Source organism: Tachysurus fulvidraco, chromosome 13, assembly GCF_022655615.1.
Source record: "Tachysurus fulvidraco isolate hzauxx_2018 chromosome 13, HZAU_PFXX_2.0, whole genome shotgun sequence".
NCBI lineage: Eukaryota > Metazoa > Chordata > Actinopteri > Siluriformes > Bagridae > Tachysurus > Tachysurus fulvidraco.
In genome coordinates this window covers 15,610,697-15,627,027 of record NC_062530.1, presented here as the reverse complement: position 1 = coordinate 15,627,027, position 16,331 = coordinate 15,610,697, and the positions used below count along the sequence as shown (strand labels likewise).

At 39.2% G+C, this 16,331-nt stretch overlaps 1 protein-coding gene across 1 annotated transcript in view; it reads right to left on the bottom strand.

Annotated features, from left to right (window-relative positions):
* The window catches only part of igf1ra (insulin-like growth factor 1a receptor), a 96,549-nt gene that overhangs the window by 76,988 nt on the left and 3,230 nt on the right, over positions 1-16,331 (bottom strand). Inside the window, exon 3 of the mRNA XM_047822250.1 lies at positions 3,872-4,432. Within this exon, the coding sequence (XP_047678206.1) occupies positions 3,872-4,432 (561 nt within the window). The remainder of the gene's footprint in view (positions 1-3,871; positions 4,433-16,331) is intronic.

Sequence of the window (16,331 nt, the reverse complement as noted above, 5' to 3'; positions counted from 1 at the left end):
TGCTGTCTTGGTCATATAAATCTCAGAAAATCATAAATACTTATTTGAAGTATAGAGACAGGGTGATAGCAGGGGGTTTATTTTATATCGATAAAGGAAAAAACAGAAAACAAAGAGGATTTTAAAGTTTTGTTTTTTACAGACAAATACAAAGGAAACTGATTTATTTGTTTAGTACACAACCTTTTGCAAAACCTCTAAACATGCGGGTGCGGTTTCCGAACTCCTTATGGCTGTTTTTTATGTTTTTGTTTTTTTGTCATGATTTTCTATAGGTTTATTTTGTTTTCCTGAGAGCAGAGCGCCGAATGAGGAAATATGCTCCGACTTTGAGCGCCAAGTAAAACTCCTTCAAAGATATTTAGCATCAAAAGTCCAGCCCTAAACAATGACATTAAAAAAAGATGGAGACATAATCTTTATTGTGCAGGTCATGTTTTTCAATTCAAATGACCTGTGACTCATTCATTGGCACCTGAATCTATATTTAGGTCACTATCCGTAAATACAATAAATATATTGGGGCAAATTGTCTCTATTGGTTAGATTATTATAAGCTTGCTGAACCGATGCATAATAACAATTCAACTTTTCAAAGCTATTTTCCACACTTTGGGTTAAAATGTGCTTTTATAATATTTAAGCTAACTTGGTTTGGTAACTTTTTCGACAGTGTTCGACACACATTGATAAACATGAAGAGCTAAAAACAAAACCATGAGAGAGTGACAGGCTGCATTTTACAGAACAGACAGGCTTGTTGCTATGAGTTGTTGATAGTCGAAATAAGTTTCTGGGAAATAAAGAACAAAAATGATTGAAATACATATTTTGTAAAGCTTAAATAACACAGAGTCCTGAAGCCCTTAACAGTGATTACATCAAGTGTACAGAGATGGTGTTTAACCAAAGCGTTGTGACAACAGAAAATTGGCTGTTTACTCAATAATTGTAGCTGGGGTAGGGGGTAAATATTGTCACGAGGAAACATTAAAACAGAAGAAAGAAAAAACAGGAATTAAGTGACTGCAGAAAGGGTGGAGCAAAGGACGAAAGGATGAAGGTGCTGGTCTGCTTATAGTCATTGCACTATACGTCTATGCTAGACATTTCTGTCAAAATTTCAAGCCACAAACAAACAATTCTACACAAACACACACTTCCACACACAACTATACCAACAATCAACATGATCAGGAGTTTGATTATAGATGATCATTGTACTGAAAGAAAAAGAAACATTTTGTGTGTAGACTTTGATATAATGGGTCCTGAAATGTTAAGTCCCTCATAAAAGACTATTTCTCCTGTCCTAATGGCTGGGTTCTCAGAGGAGAGTTACTTTAATTGCAGTTTTGTGTAACACCAAACAAAAGGGGAGCGAACAGTCCAGGGACATTGAGTACCGCTCGTTCAAAGTGTCAAATGAAGAGGTGTTTTGCTCACACACACAAACATGCACACACACCACACACAGACCCTCATGCAATAATGAAACAGGAGCAAGCACATGCTCAAACTAGCACAGGAATGTGATCCATTGCTTTAAGTGTTCAAACAAAATACAATAGATCTAGAGTAGACATCCCACATCCCATTTCACTCATGAACACACACATGCAAAGAAAAACACAGCAAGCTGAGTGAGTGGTAGAGTACAGCATCTCTCTGTGGCATAATTAGAGAGCATAACTCTCGGATAGAAGCCATCTCCAAGCTGACTACAAAACCACTGTGTGCCCTTGAAGAAACATCTGGGCTCAAGAAAAACAAGGCAATTATGTGGACGAGGTGGGAGAAGAGAAGAGAGAGAAGTGGGAAGGATCTGCTCTATAAAGAGCACTACAGAGGTTGGACCAAGAGCCACTGAGGGGCAGCACAGCCCACAACAAAGCAACACAGACACCTTCGAAAGGCACCACCCTCCTCCTCCTGCTTCAATCCGGATTCCTATCTGCACTCCACTGCGCCTGATCCCATTAGGCCTTATCTTCCTCTTTGAAACCTCAAGGTTGTCCTTTCATGTTCTTGTCTGAGTTCACCTCCATTTTACTTTAGTATAAGTACAGGGTAAATATGTCTGAGAAGGGCTGTGTAGCTCCCTTCCTTTACCTACTTCATCTTTTTTACCTGCTTTTTTGTTTTTCGCAGCAAAGGTTGAGCCTGGAGCCTACAAACAGAGCACAAAGCCTGTGGTGCCACTTCCCAAAGCACAATTTGCGTCCCTTTTGATGCTTTGTGGGGAAACCAAGACAGAACAAAAACGCCCTCAGACAGGTGGGGGATGATGACTGGTTCCCGTAAATCAAACACAGAACACCCATGAATTAAGCAGGACTTTCAGCAGGTCCTTTCTGTTGTGCCTACCTGCCCTTTCCTTTGTTTTTGGGTGGTGCTGCAGGAGCCTTGGATATAGATGACTCACACAGCCCCTAAAGACTCACTATTCAGACACAACATTACCATACCAAACAGGTGTGCAGGGAAACAGGTGCTGACACGTCTAGCAAGGACTGCTGGTAACTGGCAGGATCAGCACATGGGGGGTCAGTGGAAAAAAAGGTTATCTATTATGCTGTTCGTACCCCATGTCCTTCAGCACCAGTTTTCCTTATGCTGACCAGATCTGTACAACAATACAGGCCTCTGTTTCCCACACATCTCACAATATATCTGCGGAAGGCTTCATTTCCTCTGTTTGTCTCATTGCATGTTTAGGAGGGTAAAACATAAGAGGAGGGGCAGATAGCCGCTCTTCTAGCCCATAAAAGAACCTGAAAGGCACTCCTGATGACCAAGGCTGGGAACAAGCTCCAGCCTTCTTCTCCACTGCGCTTTTCCCAGCATTCTCGTGCGCTTGAGAGAGAAAAAGAGGGCACACAATGCGCAAGTTTCCCAGACATTCCAACACAACCCTCAGCCAGATGTGAGGAGACATGCTGGCAACTATTAATGTGAACCAACCATAAATAAAGGCATGTAGATTGAGGTGTGTTACACTGAAAAATACAGTGTACTGCCTTTAAGTGCTGGAAAGGAATTCAAGTAGCAGTAAAGAACTTTTTTTTGCTGGACACTATATAATTTAGAAATGGCATAACAGTCGCGCTGTCATGCCACAAACATGTTCTAAATGGGTGCCACTGAAGGTCACACAGAGACGTTCTAAAGAGAAAATAATGAGTCCACCATCCTTAACTGTTTTCACAGCTTTTATGACAGCTTGGTCATAAGTCACTCCATGGAACATAGATAAGGTTAGGCAAATATTTATCTGATAACACTCAAACTGTCAGACAGACCTCCAGCTCAATACTAGTAATACTGTAGCAGCTAGTCGAATATTATTTGAACTGTCATCTAACTTCTACTGCAGTAACAGCTTTTATTGCAATATTAGTAATGTGACAGTTCAGAAGAAGTTAGACAAACTCCTCAGGCAGTTTATGAAAATGTCTAATGATGTACCGGTGGCTTCATAATAAGCAGATGGATATAACATCAGCTAGAAAAAAATACACCAGAAAGTTTAAAAAGTTAATAACCAACTTGAACAGTGTTCAATTTGTGCGCTGTGAAAAACACTCCCAACACATGCACACTCCATGTCCTGGACCATAAAAATGACTACCTCCTGAGTTATGTGCCATGTGACAAATGAGCAGGGTCTAAGATAACTTAGATTAGCACAGCGTTTCATATTACCGGCAAGCTATTCATTACTGACAGCTGATGAAGTAAGAAGTGTTCACTGTTTCAATACATTTCCCAGCAGAGCTTAGCAATCCTGACCATCATCAACAAGATCAACAAAACAACTGTAAAGCAAATTAACTGTTTCTGTTATTAACACAAAAGATACCAATCTTACCTTTCTGACAGTGGCTGGAGGTCCAGCAGCGGAAGCTATAAATGTCGTTAAAGCTGGTCCTGAAACACTGAGGGTTGTCCTCCATAATGCCAGGGCAGACATCTCCACACTCTTTGGACAGCTTGTTTCCAGAAACGTAGTTATTAAACTCTGCATCCATAATGAGAGACCAGTCCACAGAGTCAAGATAACACAGCTCTGGGTTCTTCTCAATTCTAATGGACCCTCGTGTGATGTTCCTCAAGTTGTACAGGCCAATGTCTTTTAGGCTGGTCATCTCGAATATTACCAGGGCGTTGTTGTAGAAAAGATTGCGTCCTCGGATGACACTGAGGTTGGGGAAGAGCGTGCTGAGGCTGTCAAGGCCGGCTACACGGAACAGGAGTAGATAATCTGTGACCATGGTGAGCTTGGGGAAGCTAAGCATGCGAAACTCCTGTTGAAGGTTGTGGTTTTTATCTCCTATCAGGAGGATCTGCAGGTAGCCCTCCACCACCGTGCAGTTCTCCAGCTTCTTGAACTCGCTGATTTCATTGCGAATGTCAATGTGAGGTCCACAGACTGTTGGAAAACCATAGAGAATACAGTCAGATATATGAAATGAGAAAAGAGTGAATTTTGCATTAGACTTCAAAAACCAACAATAAAATTCATAGATGTGTGTTGTTCCAAAAGTTCTAATATTTAGTATACTGTAACTGCATTATTAGGAGTAGATAATCTGTGACCATGGTGAGCTTTTCTACACTGTGGATATCAACATGCTTGTCAGTGTTCTCAATGAAACCGTTACTACTGTATAGTACAGTCAGAGATCATTAGTGAACTATAAAAGTGAAAGCATGTCCCCTGAAGACAAAAAGAAAGAAGTAACGCCAATGTTATAATGTTAATGTTATTTCTGTTCATTTGGCCACATTGCATCTGGCATGTCAGTTACTCAGTATTAAGCTCTTTACTTTTCTTGTGTTGAAAAAGTTGCATAAAAGCAATACTGCACTCACAGTTGTGCTGTTAGACTGAATATCAGCTTGGCTGTGTTACCTGCATAAGGGCAGGCGTTCAGTATAGCCACACTGCTGCTCATGCGATATTGCTTAAATATATCCCACTGCACAGATCCACACATTGTTCACACTGCACACAAAGAGGAATTATAGCTTTTGTTCTTCTTTCTTATGAAGTTGTGCCAACACACAGAGGCAAGCCCAGTGTGGCAATTCAACTTGTCAGGGGGAAAAAACAGGCATTTTTGCGGAGGCTCGTGTCCTCTGTATAGTTTTGTGGGATACAGGATCCAAGAATCTTCAAAAAAATGTTTTTCACCCCAAATGACCCCAGTGTATAAAAGGCTATTCGTGTGTATGAGCCACACACAAAAAAAACAACCTGTATGCAAAAAGTTTTCTCACTCATCCACTCTCTCACTCAGACAACAAGTTAACAAATAAAACATGTTTTATTTTAGAGAATTATATCAGTAACAGGCTGCAATATTGTTAAAATTCTGTTTGGTCTTGTATTAGATATCAGGGGCTTTTTACACCTGGTCACTTCATGCATTTTCTGTGATCGGATAGCTATCTGATCGTAACAAGACCAGGTCTAAATGCCCTTGGAAACGTTTTTGAGACGGATATAAATCCGATCGTTCAAACCACTTCAGGAGGTGGTCTGGGACGCATTTCAGATGAAACTGGACAGGTGTAAATGCATGTGGTTTTTCAAGCCACATACGTCAACGCTATACTCCTCCCAAAAGGAAGTACGTCACTCACAAGTGATCTTTTACTCAGGTGTCTCGTTGCTTAAAATCCACTGCTGCCACCAGCAAAAATGCAGCAAACAATAAATGCTGTTTTTTGTAGCATAACCGTCGTAACAAGTTTTTTTGTCTTCTTTTTGATTGCATTCTGAAAACCGCATACACCAAAGCGTGTTCCATTTCAATTACCCTGGAAATGAGGTAAAATATATTTGCAATTCGGGCGAGAGTAAAAAGATCGGATTGATATCCGATTCGCCAAGAAGCATTTACAGTATGTGGCCTAATGTAAATGGAACATTTTTAACAAATCAGATCGGATAAGAGAAAACACATGAAGTGACCAGGTGTAAAAAGGCCCTCAGATACTAAACAATACACACCAGTAGAAATGATAAAACCAATTACATCGCATTTACATAAAAAAATTATTTACATTGCAAAAGGTGATGTAAATAATGTGCTCCATTTAAAAAAATTAAAAGAACTTCAGATATATCTGTCTTCTGGAACTCAGTAGCACTCAATCAGGACACGAAATAGCTATATAATTCTTCATTTTTTTACATTCCTTTGGAATGTGAGGTCGCTCTGACTCAGACAGCTAGAATAATGTATCATATCCAAACAGTCAAAACAAAACCTTCCTTATCATCACAGTATTAAAGTACAGGTCAAATAGGACAAAATCTTTAATCCGGTGTCTTTCCATGCTTGGTTATTTTCTTGCGAAAACAAAATCTCAGCAGAAACACACACACATCTGAGAAGCGAACAAACCACTTTGACACCCTGCCAAGAACGTGAATCCCATTTGACGTTCCTCATTCACCCAGCTTGCCCAAAATAGTGAGCACATTGTTTATTAAGCTCCTGTCAGCCTAGTAGGGGAATCCAAATTTAGAACGGAAATGACTGCTCCATGAGAAAATAGTATTTGTTTCTCCTATCACTGCACGGCCATGCTCGGGAGCCAGGGAGTTGCATGTCCCCTTTGTTTCATCCTTGGATATTTTTTTGTTCTCTCTTTCTCTTCCTGCTGCCAGAGAGGAGGAGGAGGTCTAGATTGGCATAAACACAAAGGCTAATTTGTTTGTTGGTAAAGAGAAACTCTGCTCTTCAGTTCCTGTTAGATTCATTAATAAAATCAGACCAGCATTATATGAATGGACCGGCCCAGGAAGTCTAGCTGTTTATCTGCACATGATACTAATTAATCTAAACAATTCAGCTCCAACACATAAAATACCAATTACTGTCTTAGATACACTGTTATATAGACATTTAGCAAATGTCTCTGTATTGGCAGGACCGTGCAAGCAGCTTGGAGCCAACTGACACAGCCATATGCCCACCAGTTGACCTCTGCCGTGAATCCAACAGTGATCTGAGGCCCGTTTCCCGGCTCTCATTCCACTTATAGAGATCCAGCTCTTCCGTAAACATACGCCCAGCGAGAAACACATCTAAAGCCCTGTTCTCCTGGGTCATCCCACAAGGATTGCTTTCAACCCTCAAAGTGGACAAAATCTTTGCATTTTTATAACAGGATTCCTGTTATAATAAAAACTATTCCAGACATATTTATTTCCCCTTTTTATCCCACAGCCTTTGAGGCACTGACCTAGATCTGTTTGTGGGACATTTTAAGCACTATAAATGTAATTGGAAGGGTGATGGAGGAAAAAAATATCGACAAGAGTCCATTTTTTTTATTACAATACCTAAAACTCTCGAGAGTCTTCACTCTTTGTACAAACTGTGTACATTTCCAGTTACTTCCACGGCAGTTACTGTATAACTTACAATTGTTTCAATAAGCAGTTTTTATGGTTTAGATGCTTACAAAATGGCTTTAATTGTGAAATTGTGGCAACATTGCAGTTGCCGCCATACAAAATGCTAACTGAAGAAACATTATTGCTTTTGTGAAGATTTGCTAATTCATGAGTTTGAACCTATTTGAGGTTATGGGAACAGCCTAGAAACCGATCTCACACAATGTCTCATCACATCAGTGTTTATTACTCCCCAGTAAACACACACTGGGATATAAATGTGATATAAATCATTTAATGATGTTCTTCCCATCTTCCCATCTAAGCAGACCTTTTTATATTTAATTACAGTACATTCCTAAATCATGTTGTTCCCAGGCTGAACAGACTTTAAAAAAATAGGAAATAATTCCTCTAAAAAATGTAAATAAACATTTTTAATAAAATAATGCACTAAAATGTGACAAATACAATTTTATCCATGTATCTTAATTCTTGGTTAATTAACGAAAAATTGCAATCCTCATTGTTGCTCTCATGCATTGAGACTCTCATATTGGGACCAGATCTCACTGCCTCACGCCAAAACGTTCAAATCTGACGCAACACTTAATTTTTATACTGGCTTGTGCAACCCCTGTGTCGGGTAGATTCACTACTCAGGAATCTAACCTGGGCCATGGTGGTGAAAGTTCAGGGTCCTTAGAGGGCTGTCTCAATGGAAGGATAGTCTGAAAGAGATCACGTGTCCTATGAAAAATTGTAAAAGATGTCATGCGGACCAGGAAGCGCACCACAGTTTTGACCCCAGACCACCTGTAATAGTCTAATTTCAGTTGCACTGGAATCATGCCATGATTCAAGACTTGCAAAGGAAGTGTGTTTCAGCTGACAACGAGGTCAGTATTTTCCATAGCACACGTGTACCATGAGTGGCAGGGGAACATTGTGGGACACAGAAGAGATGACATGCAAGAAGAGGTGAATAGGTGAATAAGAGCACAGAAATGATTAAAAAATACGATATAGTGTGATGCTCCCCATGTGCATTCGCGATGATGTAAGATGAACACAGATGCTAAATGCTGTAAATCAACTGAGTCCAAAACAAGACTAATGCTGTGGGAAGTGCCAGGAACAATCACAGGGAGTTTTGGACTTCAGCAACCGTGGCCAGTGTGAAACCCTCCAGGGACCAAAGCATTTTAGCCTTCATATGCAGGAATGTTGCACTGATATTTTTTGATTTGTTGCTGTGTTGATGACACAGTGTTGAGTGTTAGTAATTAGATCAGCCAATGAGACGTGCTGGTGGCTCTGTCATTGCCTCAAATAGCGTACCTCTTGTATCTTAACCATAAAAAACTGTCCCAAGTGAATATGCATTAGTGGCCATTCATATAATATGAAATTCAGCTCTGAAGGGCTGTCGTTATCTCATGATTATGGTTGTTCTCATTAAGATGGAAGTCTACAGTCTGTGTTCTGACATCAGCAAGGGGTCTCTTAGCTGCGTTCTTTGAAGAAGGACAGATCTTGACCAAAGGTCATATCAGAAGCAATGAGAACGTCCAGAAACAGAATATGATGCAGAGTATGGTTTATTTGCGAATCATTTTTTTCCATAAAATATTAAACTTTGTGGAAATTACAATTTTTATTAGATGTAAGGAACCCGCTTCAAGTTTCGGTCGTGCAGCTAATACATTTTACATGATTGTGTGAGCTGACGCCTTACAGCGAGATACTGGGTCTATGTTGGTGTTTGCATTAAAACCTCACGTCAGAAAAATACACGGTAAACATTTACTGTAACGTTTATAGTTATTTCCTGACACGGGTGTTACTAATGAAGTATTGCAAATATTGCAAACAATGTGATGTATATGGTATATAACACTGTAAATTCAAAAGAAAATGGCATGTGCATGACACGGTTATCAAAAACAACTCACAATAAAAAAAAAGAATGCAACAAAGTAGATGACATTTAAGGGTCTTGCTTAAAACCCAAGTTGAGATTTAAACTAACCTTCTGATCTGTAGATTAAAACCTCAAGCACTGGGCTTCCACTTCTCTCAACTAGCTCTCTCTGATGCAAGCATCTCTACCACAGATTAATTCACATTAAAGGATGAATTAACTCAACCAAAGTTTTTGCTAGCATATAATTCAAAGGCGGCTTGTGTTTGTCTCAAATATTCAGCAAAGAGAAGGGCACGAAAAACAATCCATGTATTTTTATCTGTCTACAAAAATAGTCTACATTCTAACATCTAGCATTAGATATCTCACTATTCCTAATGTTCTTGGGGATTTTACTGTAAACATCTTCACTGTATAAGCACAATATACTTCAGTTAAATAAATCATGTACATTTATAGCAAATTATAGGTGGATAGGAAAGTGTGCATAAATAGATATTTTCCTATATCATAATCCCAATGTCACAAAAACCACGTTTTAGCAGCAGAGATAGGATCTACAGGTGATCTGCGGTAATAAAAATAAGTTAAAAGAAATTCTTTTTTTTCTGGGGTGTACAGAGATACATGAGATAAGACTTACATTGTGTATGGTAAGTCCACACCCTCTCACACTCATAAGCAACAAGAGGCAGCAGGGAATCTAATCATGGATTCGAATAGCACTGTCCATTAGATCAGGCGTCTAGTGTCCACAGCCCATAGAGAGCAAACAGAAACCCGGGTGTCTCTTCCGCTCAGCATGCTATTCACACCGCTGAGCAAACAGACATATCGGGAATCCAGCATCCACTGTTTGCGTTTGATAACCTGACCCTGGCCTTCACAGGAATCTCTAAAGTGGGCGGGGGCTACGAGGGTCTTCTATGTGTCATCAGGCCATAGTGCACCTGAGCAAACATGGCTTTTCTGAAATGGTTCACAAGTACTTCTCGAGTGCTTTGTAGGAATGTTAGCAGAAATGCACACTTTCTGCACACCTTGGCTGTATCAATCCAACGCAAATATAGTAAGGTTTTTAATCATGTTGTTTGTTTAGTAGTAGAAAGTGACTCTCAGGTGCACACCACCATATGAGGTGGTCTCTGTCTGGTTCCAAGTGAACTCTAGCATTATTTGATTGCAGTAAGAAAAAGATTTGAATCTGAATCAACCCAAGTACAGGAAGTGAATGCAGCATGCTTTTTGGGTTCTGGGAAGTGTTTTATTGCAAATTGCAAGTATATGTGTTTTTGATATTTTAACCAACATAAAAGAAAAGAAAAGAAAAGAAAATCTGAAATAAGGCAGGAAGGCGTTATCTAAATAACTACAGTATGTTTATATTGTTAATTTATTGCTTTAGGTGTTTTAGTGATTTTGAGGATTTCTTCGCATATCTGGCGAGATATGCTTATCTTTTTTTCGACCACTGAATAAATGAGTTTTCAGACTTTTTTTCATTTAATTATTTGTGCAGTCTGATGCCAAACCAACCCAAACAGCAAATAAAGCAAGATTATAAATTCACTCTGATGACAAATTGGCAAATAGTCTAATGTGAAGCCGCTCAACCGAACCGATGAAGCCCCATAAATAACAGATTAAAGAGGCGTAGAGATATATGTTGATTTTTCAAAATTTCAGAAATAAATCTTTACTAATGAAATACAGGTGAAATAATAAAGCTGTATTATTAATAAATTGTTAATCATTGTAGTTTTTTTAATTTTGGAAAAAAAAGAAAACTTGTTAAACAGATTGTACAGAATGTACTGTAACTGTCTTTTCCTGGCCTCATTCAATCTATTATCTACAAGAGAGCTGTCATGTTTTCAGGCAATATAGAATCACTATTTGTGAGAGTGGGATTTGTGGCCATCTCTAGGCAGATATCTGAACCTGCACATCTCTAGTTGAATAATAAAAACAGCAGCATTTATCATCCATTTGATCCAATTAAAGCAAATGTTTTGCACTGGACTGCCCAAGGGATGATGGGAATGAGCAAACACCACTCTCACGTGGAGAGGCATGAAAGCAAGGCTCTGGCTTCTGCCCAAAAGAGCTTGCACCTGCCACCTCAACTGTGCTTAATCCCCCCACATGCTGGAAGTCATCTGACCACTGGTCTTGTGCTACACTTCCCTTTAGTGGCCCTCACATCAAAAGCATGAGCTCATGCGTCAGTGTCCGGCTACAAACGACACCCATTCCACCCCTTCACTATCCACTGCTCAGTCTGCATTAACCCCACTGCTAGAGGAGAGATGTACGTCATTTTGCAAAACTCTCGCCCAAGCCTTACACTATAAACTCACTCACATAACACTTTATCATAATGGAAAACGAACTGACTAGTGAAAGATAAATGCACAATTTACAAATGCACAATTTTAACATGAATGAAAATGCATTGCTTGGAAACTTATCGAGATTTTCGGTGCCTATAAGAAATATGTGTCCTATTCTTTTTCAGATTTTATTTCCTACTGTTTATATACTTTTATTTATTATTATTTGTTTTAAATTATGTTCTTGTTTACATTTTAATTTGTCATTCATTTCAGTCATGTGATCTTTCAAATGAAGATTAAAATACAAAATAAACAAATGGTAAAATCAAACTCAATAGAGGTATGGACAAAATAGGTACATTCAAAATGGATAGAATTACAAAATCAATGTAGGTCAATACAGTTAACAGTGGCCTTTTATTATGTTTTCACTTTTTTTTCTTTTAAACCAGAAATCCTCTGCATTAAGGGGCGTATTTCAGTTGTCCTACCTGTGTGAAATCTATAAATTATGTTTTGTATGTACTGAATACTGATTACAATCAGTCTGTGGAGAAATGTTGCTTTGTGTATGTACGTACTGTAGAACACCACTGACTCAAAAAATGCATGTGGCTCTTTAACAGTAGCTTTAACAAATAAAACTTATCAAACAAAATATACATGTATTACTGATTAATAGGTCACTGTACTTATTGATTGATTGATTGATTGATTGATTGATTGCTTTCACTTGAAACTGAGTCCAAAACCCCAGGACTAAACCAGACTCAGAATGAGGTAAACAATTCCTTCTCCTCCTAGTAATTACAAATATAATATGCCAATGTTAATCTATGCTTCTTGTTGCTGAGCAACAGTTTAACTGAAATCCCCATCAGGCACCACATTTATGACCCCCTACAGTGCCATTACTTCTTATTATCTCTTGCATTAAGTGTGAGCCAAAAGTATAAACTTATTACAAACAGTTTTAAAGCACAAATATAACTTCCTGAATACCATATGACACGGTTTGGGTTCACTTTTCCCCTTAGAGTGACTAGGGTCACTGCAAATCAATAAAAAAATAATGATGAAGTAATGATGAATCATTTCGATCCTGATAGAACTGGTCCTTGCAGCACCAGAGCTCAGTTACTATTTTAATGTATCAAAATAATGTACACTTCCAAACAATGAAGCTGTTCTGGAGGTTTGTGTTGGCTTAACGCCTTGAGTTTTCCCTTATATTGTTCCCTCACCTATATAATGCATAAGTGAATACTTGTAAAAGTGAAAGAGTAAATCACATACATTTGTTTCCAAATCATTTACAACTACAGGTTCAAACCTAAGAACCCATCAATCCATCAAGTCCACCTGCCTCCAAGCTAAAAAAATCTCAGAATTTGTTGCTTTCACATTAGATTCATATCTGCCTCCAAGCTAGTTCATTTGCTAACTGTAGCTAGAAAACATAACTGGTGCAATAATTAAAAGAAAAAAATAATTTTTAATTCTATTGGCTGACTATAAAAGCTACTGTGAGCATGGAAACCAGCGTAGAGAAACAGCAGCTCATGTTTTCATGTTTTCTAATAACAGATATGCTCATATGTTGTTGAAACAATACAAAAAATAGCCATCTTTATACAGGAACACTTTTAAAAGCAGAAAAAGCTATTCCTTCTGAGTGCCTAATAAAATTCCACTTGAGATTCACAAGAGTGAGTGATATGGTGATATGTTCCTGTTTGAAATCATTACTTGGTTACGTTCAAGATCACTTCACATTCAAAGGACACATACTTCCTTCTTTTTAATGTTTACTTGAAAAACTGATACATACATTCTCCACACTACTTACACTACTGGGTCATGGGCAGTTAGGAGAGAATCAAACAAATTAAGCACCAAGCCACCCAAAAACTAATACATAGCAAAAACTAGACATAGTATGGAATCATATACGTTCAAAGTCGATTTTCATTCAACGGTGTGTCCGATATTACTCAAAATACCAAGATAAATCTATGATCATGTTCTATGCATTAAATATTATATGTACTAAACCTTTCACTACTTCTTAGGTCAGCAGTACTCTAGCAGCAAACACAACAGTGAGTCAGCATGTAAAAATGAAGCCTGTCCTCACAGTCAGCTCAGCTGCACTACAGAAAACAATGAAATATATGAGAAGTGGTTCACTTTGGCCCATTAGTCTAAATCACTCTCCTATTCAATGGTTTAAGCATGGCTCCCAGATTATACACAAGTAGATAATATGGTGTCCCTGTTTAAATTAAGAGCTGTAAAGCTCATCTGGCTTCTCAGCGGAGACACTCTGCCCGCTGCAACCACTTCGAAGGCGCAAACTAGCACAGTGACACAGATTCAGTGACTCACGCACTGCCCTGGTGTGCATGCAGAGCAAGTACAAATCCTCCCCCACGTCCCACCCTCGCTGCTTACCCCCAGCAAAGGCAGAGCGGAGAGGAGAGGAGAGAGAGAGTGTGACAGAGAGAGAGAAAGTGTGTGTCTGACAGTCTGGCCAATGCAGAGTGTGTGAGTCATAAGAGCAGAGGCCCACAATTTCTCAGTCATGAGCAGCAAAAACAGAACGAGAGCCCAGAACTGCAGAGCTCAAGGTAGACAAAAGGTCTGGAGAGAAAGAAGAAAAACACTCAGCCTTCAGAATGTGTCACTTTGGTGACAGCCATTTCTGCATTTTTTTCAGCTGCAGTGGCTATACATGAATCCAGAGCACAGTGACTGTCTGCATGGCAATTCGGACCCCAATGATTAGACCATCTGTAATAAATACAAGTTTGCGATCTTGCCTCTCAGACATCACACAGACATCTTGCCTCTCAGACATCAGACACATGCAGCAAGCTCAAAATTTCAGTTAAGGAGTCAAGAGCGGCAAACTAATGAGCAGGCCAGAGAGATTTTTTCTTTAAATACCATGTGTGAGTCTGACGGCGGCCTGTTTGCCGACTCACATGTCAAGCAGCCCGGCAAGCCAGAGACCGCCTGCACGAACAGTAAAGACCGGCAAAACAGTCCACAAACTCCCCACTCTTCGGATCAACAAAACCCTGTCTGTTTCCCCTGCCATGTATTTTTACATGTTCTATTTTCAAATCCCTGAGTTTCTTCTCTCCCTCTGAGTTGATGAACCGTGGAGTCTTGTTTGCCATAGAGTTGAGGAAAAAAGGCATGGAAAGTTTGCTGCGGTTAAACTTGAAAAGAGTCTAAATTACATTTTATTAGTCTGACCAGATTATTAAAATGAACAGTATGAAAACGTTTATGAGACCAATGAGGACTTTCTAATAGAGCATGGCCATTAATTTAGCCTTGAATATTTCAAGGCTGATTTTACTCAATGTGGGTGTGAATACTTGGAGTAAAGGAGAATGTATTTACACAGTGGGAGACTACATGATTAAGCCTGGCAGTTTGAAATAAAAAGCACCAATAATGCTGCTTGTCTGAGTTACAAATTTATTATATATAAATGTATTAATTTGTAGCAGTCCAAGCATATAGTGGGGCCCTTATTGAAGACCATTTGCCTTTATCCAACAGTACTTCTCTGGAAACCATGGGATTTGAAATCACAACCATCCTTTCAGTCACTCACACTCTCTCTCACTTTTCAGTAACTGTGTTCTCCTGGTCAGGTGAATTTGCTGTGATAAACTGACTGTATGTGTGTACAAGAGTGCGAATGTGTATGTATGGCACCTCCAGGCACTGGCATTCCATCCAGTGCATATTCCTTCTACATGGTCAGTGTTCCCAGGATAGGCGCCAGATCATGTGACTAGTACATCAAAGGACTTCTCACCATGCTTCCTCTGTCCTTTAGCAAGACTTGTAACTATGATCTTATCAAAATTGTGCAGATGTAAAATACTGAAGTGATTTCTGAATAACCAATAAACATTAAGCAAAAAAATTTAGAATTTTATATTAAATCATTCATTCATTTTCTACCGCTTATCCGAACTACTTGGGGCATCACGGCAGGATACACCCTGGACGGAGTGCCAACCCATCGCAGGGCACACACACACTCTCATTCACTCACGCAATCACACACTACGGACAATTTCCCAGAGATGCCAATCAATGCATGTCTTTGGACCGGGGGGAGGAAACCGGAGTACCCGGAGGAAACCTCCGAGGCATGGGGAGAACATGCAAACTCCACACACACAAGGCAGAGGCGGGAATCGAACCCCCAAGCCTGTAGGTGTGAGGCGAGCGTGCTAACCACTAAACCACCGTGCCCCCCGAATTTTATATTAAGTGTTGCAAATTTTATAAAATAACATAAGAAACCTGGAGGCAAACATAATATCGTAACAGACTGCAATCTTATAGTGTTTATGTCTGAGGGAAAAAGTTGTAATTAATTAACAGCAAAATGCTATAATAATCTGTCAGGTTTGTCCTCCTGCCTGTAGTCCATTAAATCAACCCACATACATGTACTGATTAAAGCCAAGACAAATGATTCAGTGTTTATTCACAATGACTGCAATTGATATGTGGGTGAAATGGTTGAGTAAAAATGCATTTTTAATATGAAATATCAATTATAACAAAAATGCATTTCAATCAATATGTAATATTGATTAATAAAACTTTAATCCATTTA